This window comes from Excalfactoria chinensis, chromosome 4 (genome assembly GCF_039878825.1).
Source record: "Excalfactoria chinensis isolate bCotChi1 chromosome 4, bCotChi1.hap2, whole genome shotgun sequence".
Classification (NCBI taxonomy): domain Eukaryota; kingdom Metazoa; phylum Chordata; class Aves; order Galliformes; family Phasianidae; genus Excalfactoria; species Excalfactoria chinensis.
The window spans coordinates 18661009-18686062 of NC_092828.1; the positions used below are offsets into that span (position 1 = coordinate 18661009).

Consider the following 25054-nt stretch of genomic DNA (forward strand, 5'->3'; position numbering starts at 1 on the left):
CATGCATCTTTATTCCAAGACTCAGCCTTCTCTGTTTCAGGGAAGGCAGTACTATTCTGTTTGAAATCAGAAGATACTGCAGTTTTTCTCACTGCTTTTTATATGTTGCGTTTTAATGACTTTTACTTTACCCTCTCTCATTTTCATGGGTTTCTTATTCTGTGGGTCAAGAGCCAGGTAACCTACCTTGCTTGTTTAAATCCTGAATTTTAATATACGTCCTCAAAGGTATTTTTTCTGAAAAGACCACCCTTGAGAGTGGGGACTGAACTTACTGAATGTGACTCTTCCTTCCTTAGTAGGCATAATCTCTGATGATAAAAATTCTTCTTAATAACTGTGAATTTATTTAAGTGCAGTATAATCATGTTTCTAACAGAGAAATAACTGACAGTGAAATTCTGTTGAGGAGGACTGCATTGAGATGGTGTTAGGGCACTAGAATAGGCTCTCCAGGGAAGTGGTTGTGGCACTGAGCTGCCAGAGTTTGGAAAAATCTCAGGGTAAGATCTCAAATACATAATCTGTTTTCTGGGTTGTCCTGTGTGGATCCAGGAATTGCACTCCTTGAGGGTCTCTTAGCTGGATATTCTATGATTCACCAAGTAAAAGCTACCTCAGTGTGCAGATACAGGCAAAGTGAGGCTGATGTTCCTTGCTTTGGCTTTTTGTCTCATGCTCTGAAATGTATCAGTCTTATCTGGTAATCGACTCCAAAAGAATCTTAACTACTCAGTTGTACTAAAATCTGTTACAAGTATTTGCCTTCCTTTTAGTCCCCTTTTTACTCTGCTTCTAAGTGAGTCAAAATTTTAGTAGTAACTACCTTTCTGATGAACAACATGAAAACTTTAAGGAAAGTAAGTATTACAAATGTCTCATTTTCTTGGAGAAACTAAACCATAAAGAAGAAACTAACAAAAACAGGTAGGTAGTTTACAACTGTACTGAGTAGTTACACATGTTTTCCGAATATTTTGCAAATAAGAGTTTTGCTATAGTTCTTCTTGCACAGAAGAGCAAATTGTCACCTTCTAAATGAACCTTGATAGTTCTGAAGTGGATATGCTATGACTAAGCAGTTTCCATGTATTTCTAGTATGTTTCTGCCTAGTTTATGGCACTGATATTTCTATGTTGCTTGCATGTAGAAGAATGGGATGAAATAGTGTTTGGACTTTTTTTTCTTGCAAACAATGCTTACTGGCTGTGTTTCAGTATTTAATTACATCAGCATTTGACTGCTAGCTACAGAAAAATGTATTTCTAAATTATTTAAAATTTCTCTTCAAAGTCTTTTTTTTGTTTTGTTTTTTTTTTTTTTTTCTTGTGGATGTTCTGATTACAGAAGAACATCTTCAGATTAGAATGGATAACTACTGAAAAGGTATCAGAAAAATGGTTATGCAAATTTTGAGATGAAATCAGCTTAGCACTTGATATTTCAAGAAAGAGAAGACTATCATTTGTAAAAATGCTATACTGCAGTGCAGAAAACCAATTATAATGTACATGAAGTATGCAGCTGTTATTAATTTCTGAGGCATTCTTCTGTTTGAAATAGAAAAACCCACAAATCTAGAACTGTCAACTGTCAACCTGATCCAGTATACTTTACTTGCCATTAATGCTAATCGTGTGTATGAGTCCCTAGAAACTTATTATTAAATTAGATTTTTTTAATTTTTTTTTTTTTTTTTTGTTATTATCATCCATGTCTTGTCTGTCTGTGCTCTCCTTCCCCTTGCCCAAGCTGACAGATATTACAACTGGTATTATTCTTGGTATGAGCAGTTGTGTAAAGGTAGACTACACGGTGTTTCTGTAACTTAATAAATTATCTTCATGATATGCACACACTGCATGTTAATTATTATCTAGTAAGAAAGAAATGGAGACAAACATAAAACTGACTTTTTGATCCTAAAATAAGCATTTTTCTATTTCACTAAAAATCTTTTTTTACTAAAAGTGTTCAAAAAAGCGTAGTGTTCACTGTCTATGCTTGTGTTCAAAATCTGTGTATAAATTAATCTGTGCTGAGGAATTTATAGGATTAATACTTAATACCTGTAAGCATGCAAAATATGTTGTGTTTGGATCACTAAATTACAGTCCAGTCTGGGATACTTTAGATGATTCAGAAATATGTATGTTTCTCCAAAATTAATGCCTTATATTTATTTCCATGGAAAGTGAAGCAGATACAATAAGCACAATAACACAGTATTTCATAAAGCAATTTCTCAGCTGCAGAGCAATATTTCCCAACATTATTACTACCATTAGCTATACATTTTTACCAGTTTTGAAGAAGAGCCTGCATGCAGCATATGTGAAAATCTGCATGGCTGTCTGGAATGGGGCTTGTTTTCCAAGTCACTGTCAGCACTACTGAAATGGACCACCCACTACCTCACTGTGCTCACATCCATAGCATATCATCCATAAATGTTCAGCAAGCATCAATAAATGTAATTAGGTGCAGTTTTTTCCTCATGAAGGAGTTGAATTCCATATCTTTTCTTCATGTGTGCTTCCATGTCAGATACAGTTTTGTCAGACTGCTCCTCTGCTGCCATCTGTTTCGTGGTGACAAAATGTAATGGGATATTGGTGGGAAGATTCAACCCCTACTGCCATACCAACATCCACCTCTGGGTTGCTGGCCAGCATAGTAAAATAATAAGCATTACTTTCAGAGCAGCCCTCACATTTGAAGGTGTATTCCTCTGATCAGCTTCTTTAAGATTTGTGTAGTGTTAGTATCACAGTCGGATTTGGGCATGTAATAAAAAGTGAATAGAGAAGAAAAAGCAATTGTTTGCATTGCAAAATCCTTATGATTGCTTGGCAGATTTTAATTAAACCAACCAAATACACTGTGTACATAAGACACTATGAAATAAGCTTTTTTTTTTTTTTTTTTGAAAACACTGTACTGCTCACTTACAAAGGACAAAATTTGTAACTTGTTTAGAAATATGGAATTTATAATTCATTGAAAGAGAAGCGATACATTCAGAAAATCTCATTTTTTAACTTAAGTTACGAAACTGAACAATTGACAATTCAAACATGCTTGTTCTCTCAGTAGTATAATAATAGTATTTTGCAAATGTATAATATAATAAAGAGGACCACCATACTGCTTATAAACTTAGCTTGTCTTTAGGATGCTTTCATAACTTAATTGAATATTCAGATTAATGTATGGTATAACTTTGAACTAAGAAACCTCACTAATCTTTTGACTACAGCTTGGAGGCACGTGGGAGGGGAATTCAGAAATCCTAATGCCAGTTTTTGTCTTCTGAAAAACTAGCTTTAAATACTGTCATTTTATGAGTCTGTATTTTATATCCATGTTTTTTGTGATCTGTTCAAATAGTGGCTTCAGCCTACGCATATATAAGAAGTACAGCCTGTCCCTTCTTTGAAACACTGGCATTTCTTATCAAATCAGTGATAGATTGGTAGCAGTGCTTATCGTTGCCTGTTGGCATAATTTGTTCTTGATCTTCTTTCTTTCCTTTCCTCTTTTTAAACTACAACATTCTAACATTCTTTTTCTTTTTTTCTTTGCCTTATATATTTTTTCTCTCCCTTTTATAACATTTTTGTTTAGTTTTGGCCTCTCTGTATGGCTCTACCCTACTGTGCCTTTGGCATAATCCTCTTTGCTGCCTGCCGGCTGCAGTTTTATCTACCAGGAAGGAGCAGCAGGTCTCCTGCTGCTCCAACAGAATTCCTGCTCCTGCAACATTATTACATTTATTCTCCTCTTCAGTCAATCTCTTGCTTTCCTTCTGAAGCAGGGGCAAGAAAAGCTTCTGAAACCCTCTCTACCCCGTAAGGGTCTATATTGAACAGGGATTACTGGCCCAGTGTCTCCAAATGGCTGAACTGTGAAGTAGTCTGTAAAGTCTGTTGTGCCTGTGAGATGAAACATAGTATTAGACATTGCAGAATAAATAATAAATGTATCATCTTACTATTTCTGCCACACCTGATCAAGCTATTTTAAATATATATGCTAAAGCATTTAATTATTTGAAAAATGCTTCTCTCTCTCAAGTCATTTCTCTAGAAGTCTTCTTTGACCTTCTGTGTTCAATTGAAGACCTTAACAAGCAACAATTTATCTGACAGACACCAATCCACGCAGATTATAAATTAAGCCAAAAATTAACAACTTTCGTTTAATTCTAAAGAGAATTTTTTTACACTTTGAAAAAATAAAATTGAATTTTAAAATACATGCACTTGTCATTCACATCAGTTTTAGTATACATTAGAAATACAATTCTTTTTTCTTATATTTATTTTCATTCGGTTCTGGAGTGCCACGTAAAAAAAAAAATAGTGCCTGAAATGACAAAGAATTACTAGCAAAGAACACAGACATTTTACCTTTAAGCTGATTATCACCGGGTTTTGGATAATTATATTCCATGTTCACTTTATGTGGTTTATTCTCTTCACTGGTAGCAAGGATAGACAGTCATTTTAGTGTTACTGATAGATAGGTGAAAGGTTGGGAATTTGAAATGGAGACGCTTCTCATACACAAATTTTTTGAGATACAATATCTCAATTTAAAAAATTTATTTATTTAATTATTTATTTATTGGTAGAAGCTCAGATTCAGCAGCATTAATTCTGTGTACAGACAAGACATGGGAAAATTCTGTTATTTGTTTTCTCATAGAATAAAATATGTAATCAAGAATATTACAAAGAATGAGAAAAGGGGAGAAAGCAAGAGTCACATAAAAAATTCAACATGGAGATAGGGTCAGTATAAGGAAGAAGGACTGCTAAATATCAACTAAAATAGGTATTAGAGGGATGGTAAAAATAAAATTTTATTTAGCTGTGTTAACCAAAGCATGAAAGAAGTTGGGCAATTATTTCATTTAGAGGTGAAAGATAATGTAGATGTTATAATAAAATGAAATTAATTCTTAACCTTGGTTTTAAACAAAGGTGATAATGTTATATTTTAGAGCCAAAAGCTGGAAGTAAGACTGAGACTTGTATGAAACTTGGAATCTGATATATGTAAGTCCAGGAGGAACAGATAAACGTCTGAGTGATACAGAAAAAGGCATTCTAGGTCATCTTGTAGATAAACCTCTTAGGGCAAACATGGAGCTGTTTTGTTGCAGAATCGCAAATACTCTATTTATATTTAAGTAGTGTGGAAGATGAAGAAGGAATGAAGGTTTTATTTAACAGTTGAGCAGAATTTATATGAAAAAAGAATCAAGACACTGACAGAAAGGGGAAAAAAGATTGGCTAAAATGGAAATAGAAAATGACTTTACTGAAAAGAGTTTGTGCAAACCAATCTGATACCATCCTCTGAAAGAATAACTAGTTTGCTACATAAAGAAGATTTAGTCATCTCTTCTCTTTAAACTTCAGCAAGTGTTGATACTTTGCCACATGGGAAATTATTTGTTCATCTAAGGAAGATGGGGATTACTAAACAAATCAGTAAATGTGTAAGAAATTCACTAAAATAAGATTGACAGTAGGTGTTGTTGCAATGGTAGACATTATAAAAAGAAGGAAAGTTACTCGTTCAAGTCAAATGTCAGTTTTAAGAATAATTTTGCTTTATATTTTCACCTTGGTGCACAGAATGCAAATGTAATAATGAAAAATTATTATGAAAAAGGTATAACTATCATAAGTTTGGGGGAAAATTAGACAAGAGTAGATTAATAACTGGAAAACGTTACAAACTTTAGCAATGAAAGTAAGTCAAAGCATGATAGCAAAAACAATACTATAACTCATAAATTCGTTTGGAAACTCATGAGTTGGAGCAGCAGCAAGTTAGACGCAGGTATTATGAATACCAGTGTGACACAGGAAAATTTGCTTCTACAACATCAAGGCAGCACTGAGTTACTTAATGCAGTAAAACAATAGTCATATAATTTGGGGAGGAATTCATGAGACTTCATCTGAAAGACTGTTATATTATTTTAGTCGGACATATTCAGTAAGAAATAATGTAGCACTCGAGATTCAGAAAGAGCTTCTTACTGAGTATAGGATGTATAGATAGATGTGCAAGAAATGTCTGAAAGGGTTTTGATCATTCAGAGTTAAACTCTGAGAGACATGTTGTGGCAGGCTAAAATTGGATGACGAAAGTTGTTACTGTCCTCAAGGCATAAATACCTGAAACTCCTTCGAATCACTATGCTAACCACTGCCTGGTATATTAGGGTAAATCAAAGCTGGAATTGTTTTGGTTAATCATTATATTATTTCTTCACCCAGGTGAAGAAGACTGTAACAGAACATGGGTTCATTCATAAGCATATAAAATAGTCCTGCCCTGAAGGCTCTAAATCCTGTCAGAGGGGCGGAGCAGACAATTGAAGATGGTACCTGTTCCTGTCATCTGGGTCTAAGCCACTGCTATACAAACCTCAGAGCCTTCAGAAAATAACTACTGAAAAGAGATTTCATTGCTCTTCATGAATTTGTTGGGAATAAATGCTGGCAAAAAATATTGAAACATCATGCTGATATAATAGCAATCAATATATCACATATATGTTCAGGCTAGAAAAGTGAGGAAAAAAAAATAATTCAACCCCCTGGAAGCATGAAGTGATGTAAAAATATAATATTTTCCTTCTAGTATGTTCCTGTACTCCTAAGAATAGGAGAAAAGAAAGCAACAAAAAACTGTTTCAGGCTATTCATGCTTCTATTTTTTACCACTAGATAAAACTATTAGAAGCATTATCTATGCCAAGATCAAGTTATGTTCTGTAAGCTGTTTTAAAGAGCAGCCCAAACCTCGCAGTGTGCAATTTGAAGTATCAGAGGCATCAAAAGATATCAGTACTTGGTGTTCTATTTTTCTGTAAGCCAATTTTGTTTCTTGACATGACAGAATTACTGAGCTTTCAAAAAAGTTCAGAATGCTGCTGTATTATGTTTCTAAAAAGTAACTTAAATATGTAACATTTTTATTATTTACTTAGAATTATACAGTCTTTTTATAAGATTGTATTAATGTGTTTGTTCAGTAGGTTAAGGTGTCAGAATTTTAATCAATGTTTTATGGAAGTAATATCAGAATCACAGAATAGTGTGGGTTGGGAGGGACCCAAAGAGTCATCAAGTTCCAAATGCCCTGACATAGGCAGGGCCACCAATTTGGAAGTAAACTGGGGTGCCCAGGGCCCCATCCAACCTGGTCTTGAACACCCCCAGGGACAGAGTATCCACAACCTCTCTGGGCATGTACAAACCATATAGCAGTTTATGTTATTGAGACTTTGTGGTTACCTTCAAAAAATGCTAGTAAGTTATAATTCCAGAAATCACATGGTGTTGTAGTAAATAGCATTAAACATGCAGTATTGTTATTTACAGTGACATGGAAGAAGCCAGCAATAATGTTGCAAAACTAGAGCTGGTGATGACTAAGTAGTTAAGAACATAGTTGTGTTAAAGTTGAGTTTAATAATAACACTGTAGTGTAAAGTTATAGCCAGGTGTCTTTAGACTTTTAAGTCATTTTCTTTAACTTTTTTTTTCTTTTAGCTTTCATCATGAGGTGGATTTTCTCACATCTCATTAGATTATATCTGTTAGAAACACTGATGACTAAAACCTATGCAACAATTTGTGATCTTAGGTAGCAATCTCATTCATTTCTTATCTAGAAAGTCTTTTTATCAGTTTGTTTGTATCTTTTGCGGAGTATCTTTTTTGCCCGGTATATGGCCTTTAATGATTCAGCAGATGTTGTACAAATAGTAAAGCAAACAAATAGGTTAAATGTTATTTTTTAGTGATTAATTTTCTTTTATTTAAATGTAAGAGAATTAAAGTTCCAGCCTAGATTTGTCTTCCCTGTCAACATGTATATTCTAAGAAAATGTATTAAGTATGTTTCTGGTAGTTGCTTATATTCTACCTTACTTTATGTCACAAACTGAAAATGAAGATGTGTGTGTAAAGAAGTTTAAAAATAGGTCAGAAGCATACTGTGAAATACAGCAGGAAATAAATCAAGATGTATTTTTATCTGCCATTTCCCAGTGGACAACACCGAGCATGTTTTATTTTTCATTTAAAACACACTGAATTTTGCAGAAACTTGTAGTTTCTTATGTTTTTAGTAATACATACACATTGATTGTACTACAGTCATGAAATGTTTGTAGACTGATTCACAGAATCACAGAATTGTAGGGGTTGGAAGGGACCTCTAGAGATCATTGAGTCCAACCCCCTTGCCAAAGCAGGCTCCCTACACCACACAATTTGCATTTTCAATGCAAAATGAATGTGTCAAAAAATTAACAATAAAATTTGCTTGCAGAAATTAATAACTCTTAGGTTCTAGCACTATGTTGTATTCCATACTGTGTTAAAGTGTGTCCTACTATTTGCTAAATTAAAAATAAATAAATAAATAAATAAATTACTATGCTAAAAGTTCACTTTTGAATGGAAACATATGCAAGTCAAGGAAAAAGAAGAAAGATGCAAATACTTATGAAGAAATTTGGATAGGATATTAAATTTCAAATATTACTGCAACAAGAAAATTGTAAGCTATCAAGGAAATACATGAGATTATGCCTATGAAAATCAGAAACTAGATGCAGAATTTAAGGATTTTTCATATGGATTTGAATGATTGTTGTTGTATCACAGAATTACAGAATGAAAGTATTACAGCATTTTACACATCGGAAGGGACCACTGGAGATCATATAATTCAACCCTTTGCTAAGGCAGGCTCATTACAGTAGATTACACAGGAAAGTTTCCAGGCAGGTTTTGAATATTTCCAGAGAAGACTCCACAACCTCTCTGGGCATCTTGTAGCAGTGCTATGTCACTTTCAAACTCAGGAAGGTTTTCCTCATGTTCTTATGGAACTTCTTGTGTTCAATTTCTGTTCAGTGCCTCTCACTGAAAAGAATGTGGCCCATCCACTTGATTCCTGCCCTTTAGATATTTATAATCATTTAAGATCCCAGGTCTTTAATCCTCACAAGGGAGTTGCTCCAGGTCCCTTACCATCTTTGTATCTGAAGCCTTACCAGTAATTCTCAGTTTTTCCTGAACTGAAGAGTCCAGAACTGGATACAATACTTCAGATAATGTTTTACCTCCTTCCAGGGTTGGAGGTAAAGCTGATTGGCCTGTAGTTTCTTGATTCCTCCTCCTTGCTCTTTATGAAGACTGGAGGGACACTGTTTTTTCCTTCAGTCCTCAGGCAGCTCTTCCATTCTCCATTACCTCTCAAAGTTGATAGAGAGTGACTTAGCAGTCATTCTGTCAGCTCCATAGACACTCTTGGGTGCTTCCAATCGGTGCCCATGGACTTGTGTGTGTTGACTTTTCTTAGATGATCCCTGACCAGATCTTCCTCCTCCAGGGTAAAGTTTTCCATTCCTCAGACTCTCTCTCTTATCCTCAGGGTCTGGGATTTCTGAGAGGCAGTTGTATCAGTAAAGACTGAAGCAAAGAACATATTCTGTAACTCTGCCTTCTCAGTGTCCTCTGTCACTAGGACACTCCCTAATCAGCACCAGGTCCTAGTCTTCCTTTTGCTTACTTAAACAAGTCTGTCTTGTAGCCTTTGACCTACCTAGCCAGATTTAATTCTAAATGGGCCTTAGTCTTCCTTTTTGCATCCCTGCATGGCCTGACAATGTTTTTGCATTTCTTGAAGGTGGCCAGACCCCTTTTCAAGCTTCTGTATACTTTGTTATCCCATTGGAAATTTCCATCAATTCCTTGCTTATCCTTGTGGGCCTCTGCTTAATTTTGTACTCTTGGCGATGCATCAATCTTGAGCTTGAAGAAGTGGTGCTTGAATATCAACCAACTCTCTTGGGCCCCCTTCCAATGCTCTAACCCATGAAATACCTCCAGGTAGGTGCTTGAAGAAGACAAGTTGGCTCTCTTGAAGTGAAGGGTTAGGACTGATAAATGGATAGATAAATAGACTGACAGACAGAGAGAAACAGTTAGATAGGTATATTTCTGTACTTTTTTTGGCCTTTCTATCATTTTTGCTGTTTAGGCAAGCGAGTATATCTTAGAGAGATAAAAAGATTTGTGTGTAATTGGATTGATGATGATGAAGAATTTTACTGAGGCATAAATATATTTCTTCTGCAACCAAAGCAGAATGTTCTGCTTAGTTGTCCCAGATGGCTTCCTGTAAGAAGATCATATTTAGATTGGTGAACAGACGTTACTTATTTGAGGACATTTGGGAGTCTTTTGTGGATTATGTTCATAGAGTAAAAGCTGCTTTGTAGAGATCCTTGACATTGCTTTTCTATGCTTGTGTAAATTGGTTTTAACTTTGTGTGTGTAATAGATTAGAATAAGTGATTCATTAAAATGTTTGAAAATAAGAAATTCACAGTAAGTGATGTGAACGAATTATATATTGATAATATAAAAATAATATAAAAGCAGAAATGACTGTCTGGTGAATGCCAAAGAAATGTATTATGTAACTACCAAACATAAGGTTAGTGCTTTTTGTGAAGATGATTTGTTTCTGAGTATTATATTAAGAGACATTTTAGAAGAATATATTGGACAGAAAGCTCACTGTTTATCATTAGATGTGCATTTTATCTCATTTCTTTGATAAACATACTGATAACAGTAGCAGAAAGAAAGCTCAGCATCCCTTGTTCTCCAGTTTCTTTTTTTTGTCCGCCTTATACAATAATAGTTGATATCTGGCATTTTGGCTAATTTACATTTTCACAAAATTGACATTTTGTATGTACTACCCTCTAAATCGTGATCTCTCCCACTTTTTTTTTTTTTTTTTTTTACTTTTTTTTTACTTTTTTTTTCTTTTCAGAGAGGTGGATGTTGAGAGGACAGGGTAAAGTATGGGAAAAGATACATTGCCTATTTTTTATTTTCTTACAAAATTAATTTTCTTTGTTTCTTTCAATTACCTAATATTTTTAGAGACTTATTGCACTATTTATCCCATCACTTAATGGAGAAGAAGTTATGTTCATCACCGAACTGAGAAAAGGAAAGTTCAGTTTCTTGCTCAGTTTCTTTATACCATGATCTAAAACCATTCTGTTCTTGGACATAGTTCAGTTACTTCCTTTAATGTTTGTTAATCAATATGTTATTCTATTCTAAGTGTCTTTACTGCCAAACACTATTTTATGGAATGTACATAAATATGTATTGGACATTAAAGACAGAAGAGGAATATTTTTGCTCACAAAATCTATAATAAAGGACTACGTTAGCCAAACCCCACTCGCATCCTGGTAAGCAGACATATATTTTTGTATTTTTTGTAGGTGGATACAGTAGAGACTACGCAGCACCCTGACTGCATTGAGGAATCATGTAAAATGAATGTATGTGCTCGTAAGTGAATTATTTATGAAATGAAACTCCAACTCTAAGGAATGTTGGATCACAAAGTAGAAGAACTCTCTTTATTCTTATATTAAGAAATCGATTCCCAGAGGGCAGGGTTACTGCAAAACAAACTGGACCTCATAAACAAAGCTATTTAATAAACAAACAAACATAAAATAAATTATTAAAAAATAAAACAATAAAAACAGTGGAACACCAAAAGTGAAAGCAAGAGACAAAAACAGTGTATATCAGAAAGACTTGGTAAGCAGAAATGATCGTAAGTGAAGGAACAAGATCAAATAACATCTTTAGGAGTACTAGTACAATGAAAAAACTCACAATTTTCTTCTTTGTTCCATCTTCGAAAGGACTTAAATTTGATTTGATGGTTGCTTCAGGTAGTAACTTGTAGATGAGTGTGAACAAGATTGAATTTTCAGTATTTAAATCAAGAAAGTATTTGTGGGTTGCTGGAAAACAAAACAAAAAACAATCTTGATAATATACTAGATAAACTAAGAAAATATATCTTACTTCAGAAATGGATTTTTGGAAAATCATAGTTTAATCATTTAAAAAACTTTGTCCTACTTGGGGACAGAATGGAGATAAGAAATTAGAGGAAGTGTTCTTAGATCCTTCAGATTTTGATGCAAATATAGCTTAACAAGGAAATAGGGGTATATGTAGAGAAGAAACAAAAATGAGCTAAATGACTATACCAGTGAATAAGGAAGTTAATACTTAGTCTTCATGTATGTATATACAGGCACATTCAATTTGGTTGTTAAAGAAAAATATTGTACAGTTGCCAATATAAAAACCACATGTAGGGAAAACCTCTTAAATTCTGCAGTCATTGTTAAGATGTTTATACCATATTCAGAAAAATCTATGCCTCAACTCCAATTTTATACATTTATAACTTTTACATTTATATATACATATGGATGGATATTACACTGTATTACACTATATATTATATCAGCTAATAATTTAGAGAAAGGAGAAGATGAATATTTTTTGCTAAGTAATTAGTTCATTCATATGATTCCTATTCATCATAAGTAACAATAAAAGTGTATTTTAACTACAAAAAATTTTTGAACTTTTTTTTTTTTTTTTTTTTAACTTTTCTAATGAGTATAGCATAACTTTGATGTATTCAAATTTCTAGGATATACAAAGCTGTGTGAGGAAACTTATACGTATATATTTGAAACAAAAGCACATATTAATGCTGTCCTTCCTTCCTAATTTGGCTTTTCAACTATTTGAACAACAGTGCTGAAAACCACTTTTTCTTTCCTGATTGTCATTCCCTACATTGCCCTTTGTGTTTGTCTTCAAAACTAGTAGTCTGCCACTTTTTTTTTTTTTCTACTTGTGATAATTAGTTCCACGTGGAAGTATTTATGACACAATAGAGCCTTTGATCTCTTTACTATATTGAGATATGTTTTCCAAACTTTAAAGTCTGTATACAGCTACTGTGCTGATTTTGTTTTCTGTAAGCAAAATCATTGAGTAAAATTAAAATAAGAAATCAATCTTTTTTTAATTGTTTTTTATTTTATTTTATTTTAAAACATTCAGATTTTCATGGAATTTGTTTACTTAAACTTAACTCCTAGTTTGGAACTCACTGATATAAAAACACATTAGATCTTTAGTAATTTTACATAAAGAAGACCCATAGGCAATAAAATACAAAGAGAAAAGAAGTAAAAAATGAAACATACAGGAATAAGAAAGAAAAAAATGTAAAATAAAATCAAGATAAGCATCATTCTCAACTGGGATGCATTATTTAAGAATAATAGAAAATCTATAAAAACACCAAACACTTTGTCAAAGTGATAATCAGATTGTTTCCTTTGCATTTTAGCCCTTCCCTTTATCTCAGTATAGCACTAGAAATGAGATATGAAATACCTGTGGTTCTTAGATCTTATTTCAGAGCTGTTGTACATGTAAAGATGAGAAAAGTAATAAGAAGTATATAAATGTAACATTTCACAAAAAATAAGTGTGTAAAGTCTGAAAATACTTTTGTGAAATGTTAACTTTTTTCTAGGTATACATATTATATTACTGTAAGAAAAAAAAGCTTAAGCTGGAAAACAAAGAAAAATGTTAAGAATGTTTGGTCAGATTCTCGTCTCAGATACAGCAACTTGATATTTCTACCAAATTATTTTGCAACCAGGTATGAAATCAAAAGAGTGTCTTTTGCGTTCATTCCAATTTCGTTCTTCTGTATTTAATTTTTCTGGTCAAAAGCAATTACCAGTAGAGGATTCTTGAGAAATACTTTAGTTTTTCAGACTGCACGTAGTTTAGAAGCCAAGCTAATTTGTATGGAATAAAAGCACTTCTATATTGCCTCCTGCTTCACCACCAGCAGGGAAAGGTTAGCATAACAGTGGGAGACCAAATGAAGGATTTTTTTTTTCTTCTGTGACATCAACTTGCAGGACACTGGGAGTTTCAAAATTACAAGTGGTGGTATAGATTCTTTCATCTGTTTCTTTCATCTTTCCCTCCCATGGCTGCTTTATTGTTGGGCAATGTCTTTTCTTCTGTCAGAATGAAGGAGAGAAAGATCATTTGTGAGAAGGGGCATTCTGCTTTCCTTTTTGCCATTGTCATACATGGATGAGGAAGAAAATGACATCCTTATGTGTCTAATTTTCCTACCTTGTAGGAGCTTAAGTACAGCCTTTAAAGCCAAAAGTGACTTACCTTATTCATATGAACAGATCAGTGAAACTCATTGAGATGCCCTGTATTTAGTATGTATAACTCTTTAGTTAGCATCAGTTTATCTTCTCATCTTTTATAGAAGAAAACTAAAGAACAAGAAATATCTGTAGCAAGACGTAAGGAAAGCTGTGATATACAATTTTTTTAGTTATTTAAAATGCAAATTAGCTAAATTGTTAGCAGGAATTATATAGCCAGGGCAAACAGTAGGAAATTGAGGTATGTGATACAGCTTTTCTATTCCTATTGTCTGTACTTTTTGGGGCTATGTATTGTCACAAACTGTAGCGCCTCATGCCAATGGCTAATCTAAATGTAGCTGAAGAATTAGGTATGGTTTCATCAACTGTCAATGACTTTCTAACCTATCTGTCAAACCTAAACTAATGGATCAAACTAAATAAACTTTCACTGCCTAGACTACTATTTATTCTAAGATAGGGCAATATAATTGGATTCAAATAAAATGTTGTAGTGAAAGTTCATTAAACAACTTAAATTTTTCTCTTGAGGTTTCTCAGGCTTATTAAAAACCTCTATCCCTTCTCTTCCTGCAAGCTTCATTTAGGCAGAGTCATGGATTTAACCAATCAGTATTTACAAAAAATAAAAATCTGGTGTGCTTAGCCCGTTATTCATTTTGATGTTTGAGGATCATTAGGTTGACTGAATCTTGATTTACTAGTGAAAGAGACAGATTTTTATTCACAAATGCAGTAGGCAGATTCATGTTTCCAATGTATATTTGTTATGCATACTTTTAAATTTATCTCCCTATCATTGGGACCAAAACAAAACTATTGTACTTGTAGAAATATTTGACTTCTGATGTTATATTTAGGTCACACTGTAATGATGTGAAGAACAATTCCAGATTCTATACAATTCTCAATATTTTACAGAAATCTACATTAAGAGTGTAAAATGTGATGAATGCCATAAATAGCCCTTTCTAACACTGAGCCTGCCTACACAATTTCATTTCTAAAATTAATCCATTTATTTTAGTTAGAATCTGTCTCATACCCCTACAGCCTATTTCAGCAGGGAATTTTCATTTGATCCATAGTTCCTCAAAGTGACATCAGAGCTATCTATCACAGGAAAACAGTTTGTCACCCTTTCTGAGGGAGTTACGATTCTAAGTTTATGTCCCCTGCTACTTACAGCAGAACCTTTGGCAGTCTTCAGGGGTAGAATTCAAGGAAGGCAGTGATGTTTTTAAATCTAGTTCAAAATTATTTTCTTCCAAATCAGATTACTTTTCACATTTAAAGAGCTTTAGTTTATCCCAGTAAAACTGTTTGAATAGCAACTGCTGGCCTAACCTGTTTAGATAATATTTGTATTATTTATAGTTTAGGCACAGTTATCTTGTATTTAATTATTATCTTTAAGAAAGCTAGTATTGGAAGTGTGATGGAGAACACTATTGTTCTGGAGGATATTGGGAAATCTAATTATGCTCTGTATTCTATTGGGCTGCATCAGGCTTAATATCAGGCTTTACTTGGCTTAATTATCTGTTTAGGTTGCATTTTGCAGTATTGCTATTCAGAAAGTAAAAGAACTTTAAATTAGCATTTGATGCAGAATAACCTTTCTTTTAACACTGAAGTTGCACACAGACAGTTATTTCTGGAAAAAATAAGCATGTCTTGATTATTGTTCAGGGTAATTTTATTTTAGTAAATACAAGCAAAATAGTGTTATATGGACTTCAGAAGAGTTTTTGGTGTAGTTCTGTATCATAAATGTTCATCTGCCAAAATAATGACAATTTGATTCTCTCATTCACCTCTGTATTGTGAGAATTGCAGAGGTACTCCCTATATGAGTAAAGATAATTCACACTTGACTTGCCCTGATCTCACCTTCCACATCTAAATAAATTAGCAAATAACCAGGCTTATACATGTTTGAGTTCTAATGAGTGAGTATGATTATTATAAGACATGGTTTCTCATCTAAGCTAGCTGTATAGGTTCATAAGTGGAAGATTTAGTGGTGAGAAATAGGCCCCTCTGGAAGCCTGTTCAATGTCAGCCTGATCTGGTTTTGTAATATTTAAGGTGATATCCTTTCTGGAGTCTCCCTGCCTGTGACCGCACAAAGACCTTTGATCTAAAAGGATTTTTAAATGCATTCAAATTCAAAACCATTTCTGCATTTAACTGCAACGTCAGTTAATATTAAACACATTTAAGTAGAAATTTCTCATCTCACTTTCTTTGCTTTAGCATATATCTAATGATGGAAGATAGTACATTAGACCTTACTAACCTCATGGTGCCTTTTTTATGGAGGTGGAAGAAACTAGACTTCTATTAACTGTTGCAGGGCTAGAAACCAGGAGATTTGTTTTTCATTACTCATTATGCCACTAAAGGTGAGTAATAGCTTGTTCCTTTTTTGCTTTGAGAACTGTTCATAAGAGACAATGATGAGATCAGTAGAAAAAAATCTGTCTATAAAAAGCAGTGTGACACTGTAGAAATACTTTAGCATCCTCTATTTCATTGCAACTAGGAGAAGTGGCTTTCAGAGCAGAACCGTTTTTGTTTAGTAACTATAATCTGCCTCCTGGAGAACTTGTTTGAAATGTTTATTAATTTTCATCATTATGCATATAGGACAGTTCTTTATACACACATCTTAATATACTTTCATTAAAGAATGGTTTAGATTTAACCTTGCTGTCTATAAGAAAGAATATTGTATAGATTGCTTATTTTCTAAAATATCAGGAAGCAACTTGTTGTTTCGTTTTAGTTGCAAGTATAGATACATAGATACAGAGAATGGGTTTTTATTTCAGGATTTTCAAGGCTGTGAACTGTAAATCTATTGAGATTGTTGATATTGGGTAAAGACTTGGTACAAATTAGAAAAAAAAAAGCATAATATGAACATAATCAGTACAATAGTATTGTGTAACCACTGCAACCACTCAGTGCAGGCAATGACACAGACATATAGCACAGAAATATCAACTCTTTTTGCCCCATGCTGGGCACCAGAAGACCAGTTGTGGTTTAACTCAGCTGGCAGTTAATCACCACCACACAACTGTTCACACATTCTCCCCCAGTGGGTTGGAGAAGAAATTCAGAAAAAGATAAAAGTGTGTCAATTTGTGGGTCAAGATAAGGACAGTTTAAAAAGAAAAGTTAAAACAACAGCCACAACAAGTCACAAACAAAAATATATGATGCACAATTGAGTGTCACCCACCAATCATTGCCCAGCTAGTCCTAGAGTGATGGCAGCCCCCACCCATCTAACTTCTTGAACTGTTTGAGATGCTTAAAAGTATGAGAAGTTGGTTTGGGCAACTTGCAGTCATAAGGAATTGATAATTACTGGTTACCTGTGGAATTCACTTTATTGTCTTTCAAAGCTGACTTGTTTGGTTACCTTTATGAATCTGGGCATGGCTCTTAGACAAAACTTGTGTCTGGATTATGTGTAGACATAAGAGCATTCCCAAAGAACTAGGTGTGTGTGCAGGAAGCTACAAACGTTCTCTTAGATCAGGCTCTAGTTTTCCTTTTTTTTTTCCTAATATTGAAGGTGTCAATTTCTGGCCTTAATACAAAAATTAAAAATGGATCAATACTAAAAAGCTGCATTTAAAATTTTAATCTCCCATCTAAAAGTAGATTTTATTTCTAAATATAGCATTTGATTTTAAATATAAGACAATTTCATTTTGTGTTGTGCTAGGGAGCTCTTCCATGCAGCCTTCTGCATCTTGCTTTGAATCATTCTCAATGAAATTAGAACTGTCGGTGAGCAGCACTGAATAGATTTTTATTTCACTCAAAAGTTATTTCTAGTAGAATGACTCCTGACAAATGCGTACTGTTTTTATACTTGTTGTTAGTGTGATTTCTTTATTAAAATTTTCATACCTATGTCTGAATTGGTGGTTTATTGCCATCTGTTCAGGGAAAAAACAGCTTTCCAAAAATAGAGTTTGCAACTATAGGAGGTCAGACAGTAATGTCAGGACCTCTGCTTTGTAGAATTCATTACTGTAAGTGATGCGAGAAGATAATACATTAGAAAGGCATAAAAGGAGATGGAAGATTTTTGAAATGCCATTTAGTCTATTAATTACCTAGAATTCTCTTGATATTTTCTTTTTAAGATTTCTGCATATATATAATATTTGTATACAATAGGACTTATTTCTGTTCTGTTGCTATTATCAGTAAAAATTAAATTTATGGCATGAGCTACCCTGAATTCAAATGGATCACCTATCAAATATTGTTTACTATCTAGGATTGGGAAGTGGAAATCAGAGATCTTGCCTCATATTCCTTCTGGTGACACTGACCTGTTTTTGTGGGGTGGAAGAAGTTATCCTAGCTTTCTGTGCCTGGATTATCTGATATATTAAATGGGTATAAAAACATCTTTCAGGTACAGTCAAGGTTGCTTAAATGAATGCTTATCATGATTTGTGACCAGCAGTGGAAATTTGCTGGTTGATGTACTGATGTTTAAGTTTAGAGATGTTTTTCATCTACAACTGCACTGCACATTTATGTGTTAATATTAAAGAATTAAAATCTCAAATTCTGATATAATTATTTCAGCTCTGTCATTTTCAGAATGTTAATTTTTTCCCGTTGTTACAGATTGATCAGAAACAATCTGTCCCTGGTGATGCCATGCGTCCTTTCACAGATCTCCTCCTTGTATTGCATGTGTCTTGACATAACTTCATAGAGGAGCTGTTCCACAATCTTCTCAGGCACAGATGAAGGGCTTACCAGCCTGTAGTTTCCAAAGTATTCCTTTTTCCCTTTCTTAAAAATATGAGTGATATTTCCCTTATTTTCAGTCACTGGGGACCTCACCTTAGCCACTTTCTTAAGGACTCTGGGGTACATGTCATCTGGTCCTGTAGACTTGGTAAACATTCTGTTTCATGCAACTGTCTCTGACTTGCTCTTTTCTTAAAGTGGGAGAGATTTTGCTCCCCTAATGTACAGGTGGTTTATCCAAATCTTGCAATAACCAGTGTTAATTCATCAAGGCAGCAGGTGGGAAAGTTCTGGAAATGTGTGCAGTCTCTCAGGCTTGTGCATCTGTCTCTCAGGGCCTGTACAGCTGCTTCCCAAGAATCCATAACTAGAAAAGAAAAAGCATTTGGAATGCTTGTCCCCAGGCAGCATTGATATCTGGCACCTGATACTGAATTCTTGTCTCACTGTAAGTGCTTCATGTTTTCTTCACATCCACAGGTCTTTTTTTTTTGTGCACATATTGAACACCTCAATGTATGCTTCCAAGTTTTTACTTCAGGATATAATAGAAATACTGCAACTTTTTTTTTTTTTTTTTTTTTTTTTTTTTTTTTTTTTTTTCCTGAAGGAAACTGTAGTGAATAATGACACTCATAGAACTATTACTATGCTAAAAAAGAGAAGATCAGTTTATCACTAGATCTTTTAATACTCAATTTTAGAATCCATTGAAAATCTGTGGAATATGTTGTAATTTGTATATCTGGGATGGCTGCCAATCATGCTTCTCTCATCTATTATATCTTATTCAAAGTAATGCTGGTAAGCTCAAAATATCATAAGTTGCTTTAGTCTCTCTGTGATCTACCTTTAATAGGAGGAATGAAATACAGTCCATATGGTAACCTGGATGATCTCGAATTATTTCTGGGATAAAATCAAATAAATACCTGAGTCTTGGTTACATATAAAATCTCAATCTATTTTCATTAAAAACAAAATCCCCTTTAAGTATTCTCTGTCCACAGACGTGTGGTGATTTCACAAAATCTATGGATAGTCTCAGGTCTTCTGTTTGATAAACCTCTTCTAAACTACCATAGATACTGAAACTTCAGAAGACACAGCTACAAAATGGGCTTGGAGTGCTGTGTACTGGAGTGAAAGTGTGAACAACATATAACTTCTTCCTAAAACTCACTTACGACTCAAGAAAATAAAAGAAAAAAAGTGTCTCAGTAATTTCATTGGGTTTTGGGTCAAGTCTCAGTATCTAAACTGACAAATTTTCAGATGATAAACATGGCCGGATGTGGTTAAACATAGTACAATTCTGTATTTACTTCTCATTGGAAGTAATGATATCAGCCTGTGGGATAGTTTGATAACATGTCCTAGTAGGATAATAACACAGTATGTGTTGCTATTTATTAAGAGAGTAGATAAATTCACAGAGGGAAGAAAGAAAAAAAAAAAAAAAAAAAAAAAAAAAAAAAAAAAAAAGTGTTTTTTTAATTGTTTCCGTATTTGTTTGTTTTTACAGACTATTTATTTAAATCCCTAGGGGTCCCAGACTTCTGATTGAAACACTGGTTTAATATTCCCATTTCTGAACTAGTCTTTTAGAAGAATGTACATTAGAGTAGCCATGGTTTTGACGCCCTTTTATAATTATTGATCCAGTTCTGTATTACACAGTCAGACTACCATAGCTGCTTAAAAAGAAATGAGGCTTCAGCAGTAACAAAGCAGGACATCATTCATTAAAGTTAACAGCAAGCATACAAATCTGAAAATAATTTATCACCAGGATTGTGGAGGGTGTGAGAGTGGACTGTAAAACAGGGTTCCAATCAAACCATGTGCAGTCTGGAGTGATATAAACAAGGACTTTAATTGTCAGAAAGTAGCATGTTGGGATATTGACAGTACATTTCAAAACAATATGAAGTGTTGTGAATACATTGAGTCTCAGTACATACAAACCATCCTCATATTGGCTTTGTTATTTGTAGACTACAAGTAGTTGTACATATAGGAAGAGATTTTATTTACTTAAAGCATTTCGCTAGAGTGGGTGGATTTCCTAAAGATATCTCTACCTGTCACTAAGAGCTGTTAATGTGACTATTTTTTATTATGGTATAACAGTATCTCTTTCCTCAGTGTAATATGAGAGATTTGGATAGAATAATGGACTTGCAAGACCTCTCAGAAACACCATTATTTAGTCTCATTTTTTATTAAATAAGTACCAGCCTGTATTTGTGGGTTAATATATGCATACCATTTGGAACATACTTAGTGACATTATGTAATAGACAGATGTTTTATTACTCATAGTACTGTGCATTCATAGCCCTCAGTAGTCACTGTTGTGCAAAATCTAATGAGGGAGATTCTGTGTGTCTTTTGCTGGGCTTTTATAATCGTCAAACTCTGTTTCAGTTAATTCAGACCACAAAAGTGAAAAAGTGATATGGTACCCTTTTCTGTTTGTTTTTTTTTTTTCCTTTTTTTTTTTTTTTTTTTTTTTTTTTCTGTATAACCGGAGTGAAAAGGAATAAAAATGTTGATTTCTCATGATATGTATATTTATATTGCTTGTTCTAGAATTATGTGGAAGACTTAGGAAAAATATTATATCTTCAGTTCATTTGAATTGTGCTGTAACTTATCACTAAGCAGTAGAGAAGGATTTTGTACACACTTTTTACAGATGTAAATGAAATTACTTTCCTATAAGTAGGAGTGCACCAAAACAAAATGAGAAAGCTCCTCTGTTTTTGTTGCTTCTGTTCTTTTAAATCATATTAGAAACGCTTTCTCCAGCTAGTTTACCAATTCGCTCTTGTTGATTTCATCATCTGATTAGCACCAGACCACTAGCTGATGAAAGAGAAAGTCAGTGTTACTGACTGCAGTGGTATTTATCATTTTATATTAATACGAAAAACATGATCTCTTAGTGCTGTAGTATACTGAGGAAATAATAAATCATTGGAATGAAATGATGTCTGAAAATCCTCACTGGAATCGGAATTTTAATTTAGAATTTTATTACCAGTTCTTCCTGATTAAAACCTCTTTTCTTTTTTACTCTTTTTTGTTTTCTAAATAATTAGTCATCCCATTTCTTTTACCATAATTATTCCATTCTTCATCCCACATTTCTGAATAAGGATTTTATTTCCATTTCAACTTTGTTATTTTTTTTTAACTGTGTAGATATAAACTTTTTAATGTTAATTTTAGTGCCATCATTATATCTATCATTAATTTCTTGCATGTTATGTTATGCTTTAATTTTTGCCATGAAATATAGTAATCCACTTGGTAAATGCACACTAGAGCTTTTGATCTGTAGGTTTAGCTTGTAGATTTTCTATGTACACTGGCAAGTTCTTAAGATAACAGTTTTTTGTTTTGTTTTGTTTTGCTATTTCTGCATGGGGAAGTATTCTTATCATAAAAATTTAATCTCCCTCAATTTTTCTCAAAATGAGATAGCTAAAGCTTTGTGCAAGTCTGTCATTTCAGACAGCCTGTTTTTGTGGAAAATAAAGAAGCTGTGTGTGCCTTACCCTGTCCCTGACTGCAAAGTTCTGCAGGGAAAGAAAAAGCAGTTTGCAGTGTTCTAAATTTCTCTATTGGTATTGTTGCCTTCACTGACTCTGGGATCACTATTAGAAAAGTGAATTCATTGAATAATGAATTTGACAGTTTCCTAAATGTGACAATTTTCTGTCTATGTGTTTATGAAACTGTGCTTTTGATTTATTTAGTATTCAGTCATTTGCTTTGATGTTTTGTTCACTTACATACTACTTCAGTAAGTAAACATGTAAATCTTCATAAACTTCAGTCAAAATGCCCATAGGAGAGTAATGATGAATCCAGGGAACATGGAAACTAATATAACATCTGAGATGTGTGGAAAAGTTGAGATTTCTGTCACATTTATGAGCAGTTAGTGTAAGGAGCTAGTGATAAAGTAATTTTTTAATCTCCCACATCCAGCGAACTTCATTAATGTGAGATTTGCTCTTGAAAACATCCTTCCTTCTGTGCTGCCATTCTGTCTTCCTGGGGCTGTATCAGTGTTTTTTGACAAGCTGTGGTCTTCACACTAGATGAGGATATAACATTCCAGCTTGCTTTTCAGTGCTGTGTTATCTTTTGGTTGTTTTCAGTTAAGACTGATAATGTGAATGCTGAGTGATCCAAAGAACACTTGGAAGTCTCTCAGTGGCCTGTGCTCCATATGTTTAGAAAGTTCTGGATTACATAGTGAGCATAAAAAAGAAACTTTTTTTTCTTTTCTTTTTTTTTTTCCTTCAACTCGCAAAATTTAATGAAAGGGCAAACAAGTATTTCTGCAATATAACTTACACAGTAAGTAAATTATAAGAAGGGTCTCAGTGAGCTAAGTCAGCAGAACTCCTCTGCATGCAGGCAATGTATTTGATTCTAATAATGTAATCCATGTCATTGCTGGCTTATGTATGTGTATGCATATATGAAATGTATGTATGTGCATGCTAATATATCACCATAAACATGTAACCTAGATAAGAGCGTTACCTCGCATAGATCTAATCTGGGAAATACCATGTCCTGGAGGAGATTGTGGCAGGGCTAGTCCTTTTATCCCGGAGACATGAGAAAGTGCAAAACAAGATTCAAAAAAATCCTTACTGCAATGTCTTATGTCCAGCTGTACTCTGCTTGAAATTTTGAACTCCCTACACTGATCTTTGATTCATTAATATTAACATCATGAGTTTATCGGAAGAAATGATAGGTGTTTCCTTCCTTTTTGCTTAGTAAGCAGATTATATTTTGCTTCTGTGTCTTACATAATTTTTTTTTTGATGTCCAGAACACTTCTACCAGTTTATGACCTTTTTTTTTTTTTTTTTTTTTTAATCATATTGTAATTATACTTAAAGGAGGTTTACGGTTTGGATTTTATCCTACATTTTATTGGGTAATATGTGAATAAAGATATGTTAGTGTCTGGCTCCATCTGTGAGTAGTGTCTGTCTGCAGTTTATTGTTGATGAAGAAGAGTTCTTTAAAATTGGCTGTGGCCACTCTTCAGTGTTCTGTACATATAAGTGGACTTTTAATACAAATCTTTACTCCAAACTGCCTCTTAAATATAATAAATTAATTCTAATCTCTTAATATAATTTGAAGTCTTTACTAGCTGCAAATATCAAGCAATTATCTTCATATTAAAATTAAAATGCATTTCAGGTAGTAGCTGATGACTTTGTTTTAATCAGTATTATGCAAAAGCTACTTGAGAAAATCTATATTTGTGCATTAATATTAAACCACACATAAAGATACTTCTAAATTCAAATTTATCAGGGACATAGAGATCATTGATTTTGTCAGTAACAACCAAAGGCCATGATCCAGGGTTTCTGTTGTTCTTTTTGTTAGGTTTTGTTTTAATAATAACCTGTAGTAAATGCACCATAAAGAGACAATGTTTAATATTTTGAAGCGTATGTCATATTGTCTTCCACACTAGGCAATAGGTAAGTGTTTTCAACTATTTTAATCTGAATTTAAGAAGTAATAGATAATATTTTGTTAACTCATATTATTATCAAAATTTATAAAGAGAACTGTTATTTGGGGTTGATGGTACTTCCTGTCCACTTAGTACATTTGGTCTCGTACCTGAGATGGACTGAATGGATAGTGATAATCTCATGCAGAATGGTAGCATCTTCATTCTACAGAAAGACACCAATAAAATTTCTAGTAATGGAGACCATGGTACTGTATGTGGGAGCACCAAAGAAATTAGATTATTTCACAAATTCCTTGCTATAATGATAGCAATTTGCTGACTTAGGTATGATATATGTAAATACGTATATACATATATGTATATATGTATGTAAATGTATGTATGCAGTGTCTTAGAAAATACTGAAAAAAATGTAAAAAGCAGCACTTAGTTTCTTCCCAAAGAATGTTAATCCCAACCCCCCACCCCCAAAGTTTCTTTGTCATTCACTGTGCCCCCTTATTGGAAACTATTCTGGATTTTTCTATTTCAGATGGTTTTTGTGTATGTAGAAATG

The 25054-nt window shown here is 33.6% G+C and overlaps 1 protein-coding gene across 8 annotated transcripts in view; it reads left to right on the forward strand.

Annotated features, from left to right (window-relative positions):
- Positions 1 to 25054, forward strand: part of PCDH7 (protocadherin 7) — a 257102-nt gene that overhangs the window by 41934 nt on the left and 190114 nt on the right. For 4 of the 8 annotated variants that reach the window (XM_072334493.1, XM_072334494.1, XM_072334498.1 and 1 more), the window contains exon 2: positions 11355 to 11414. The exons of the other annotated variants lie outside the window; for them this stretch is intronic. In XM_072334493.1, the coding sequence (XP_072190594.1) occupies positions 11355 to 11414 (60 nt within the window). The remainder of the gene's footprint in view (positions 1 to 11354; positions 11415 to 25054) is intronic. 8 annotated transcript variants of the gene reach the window in all.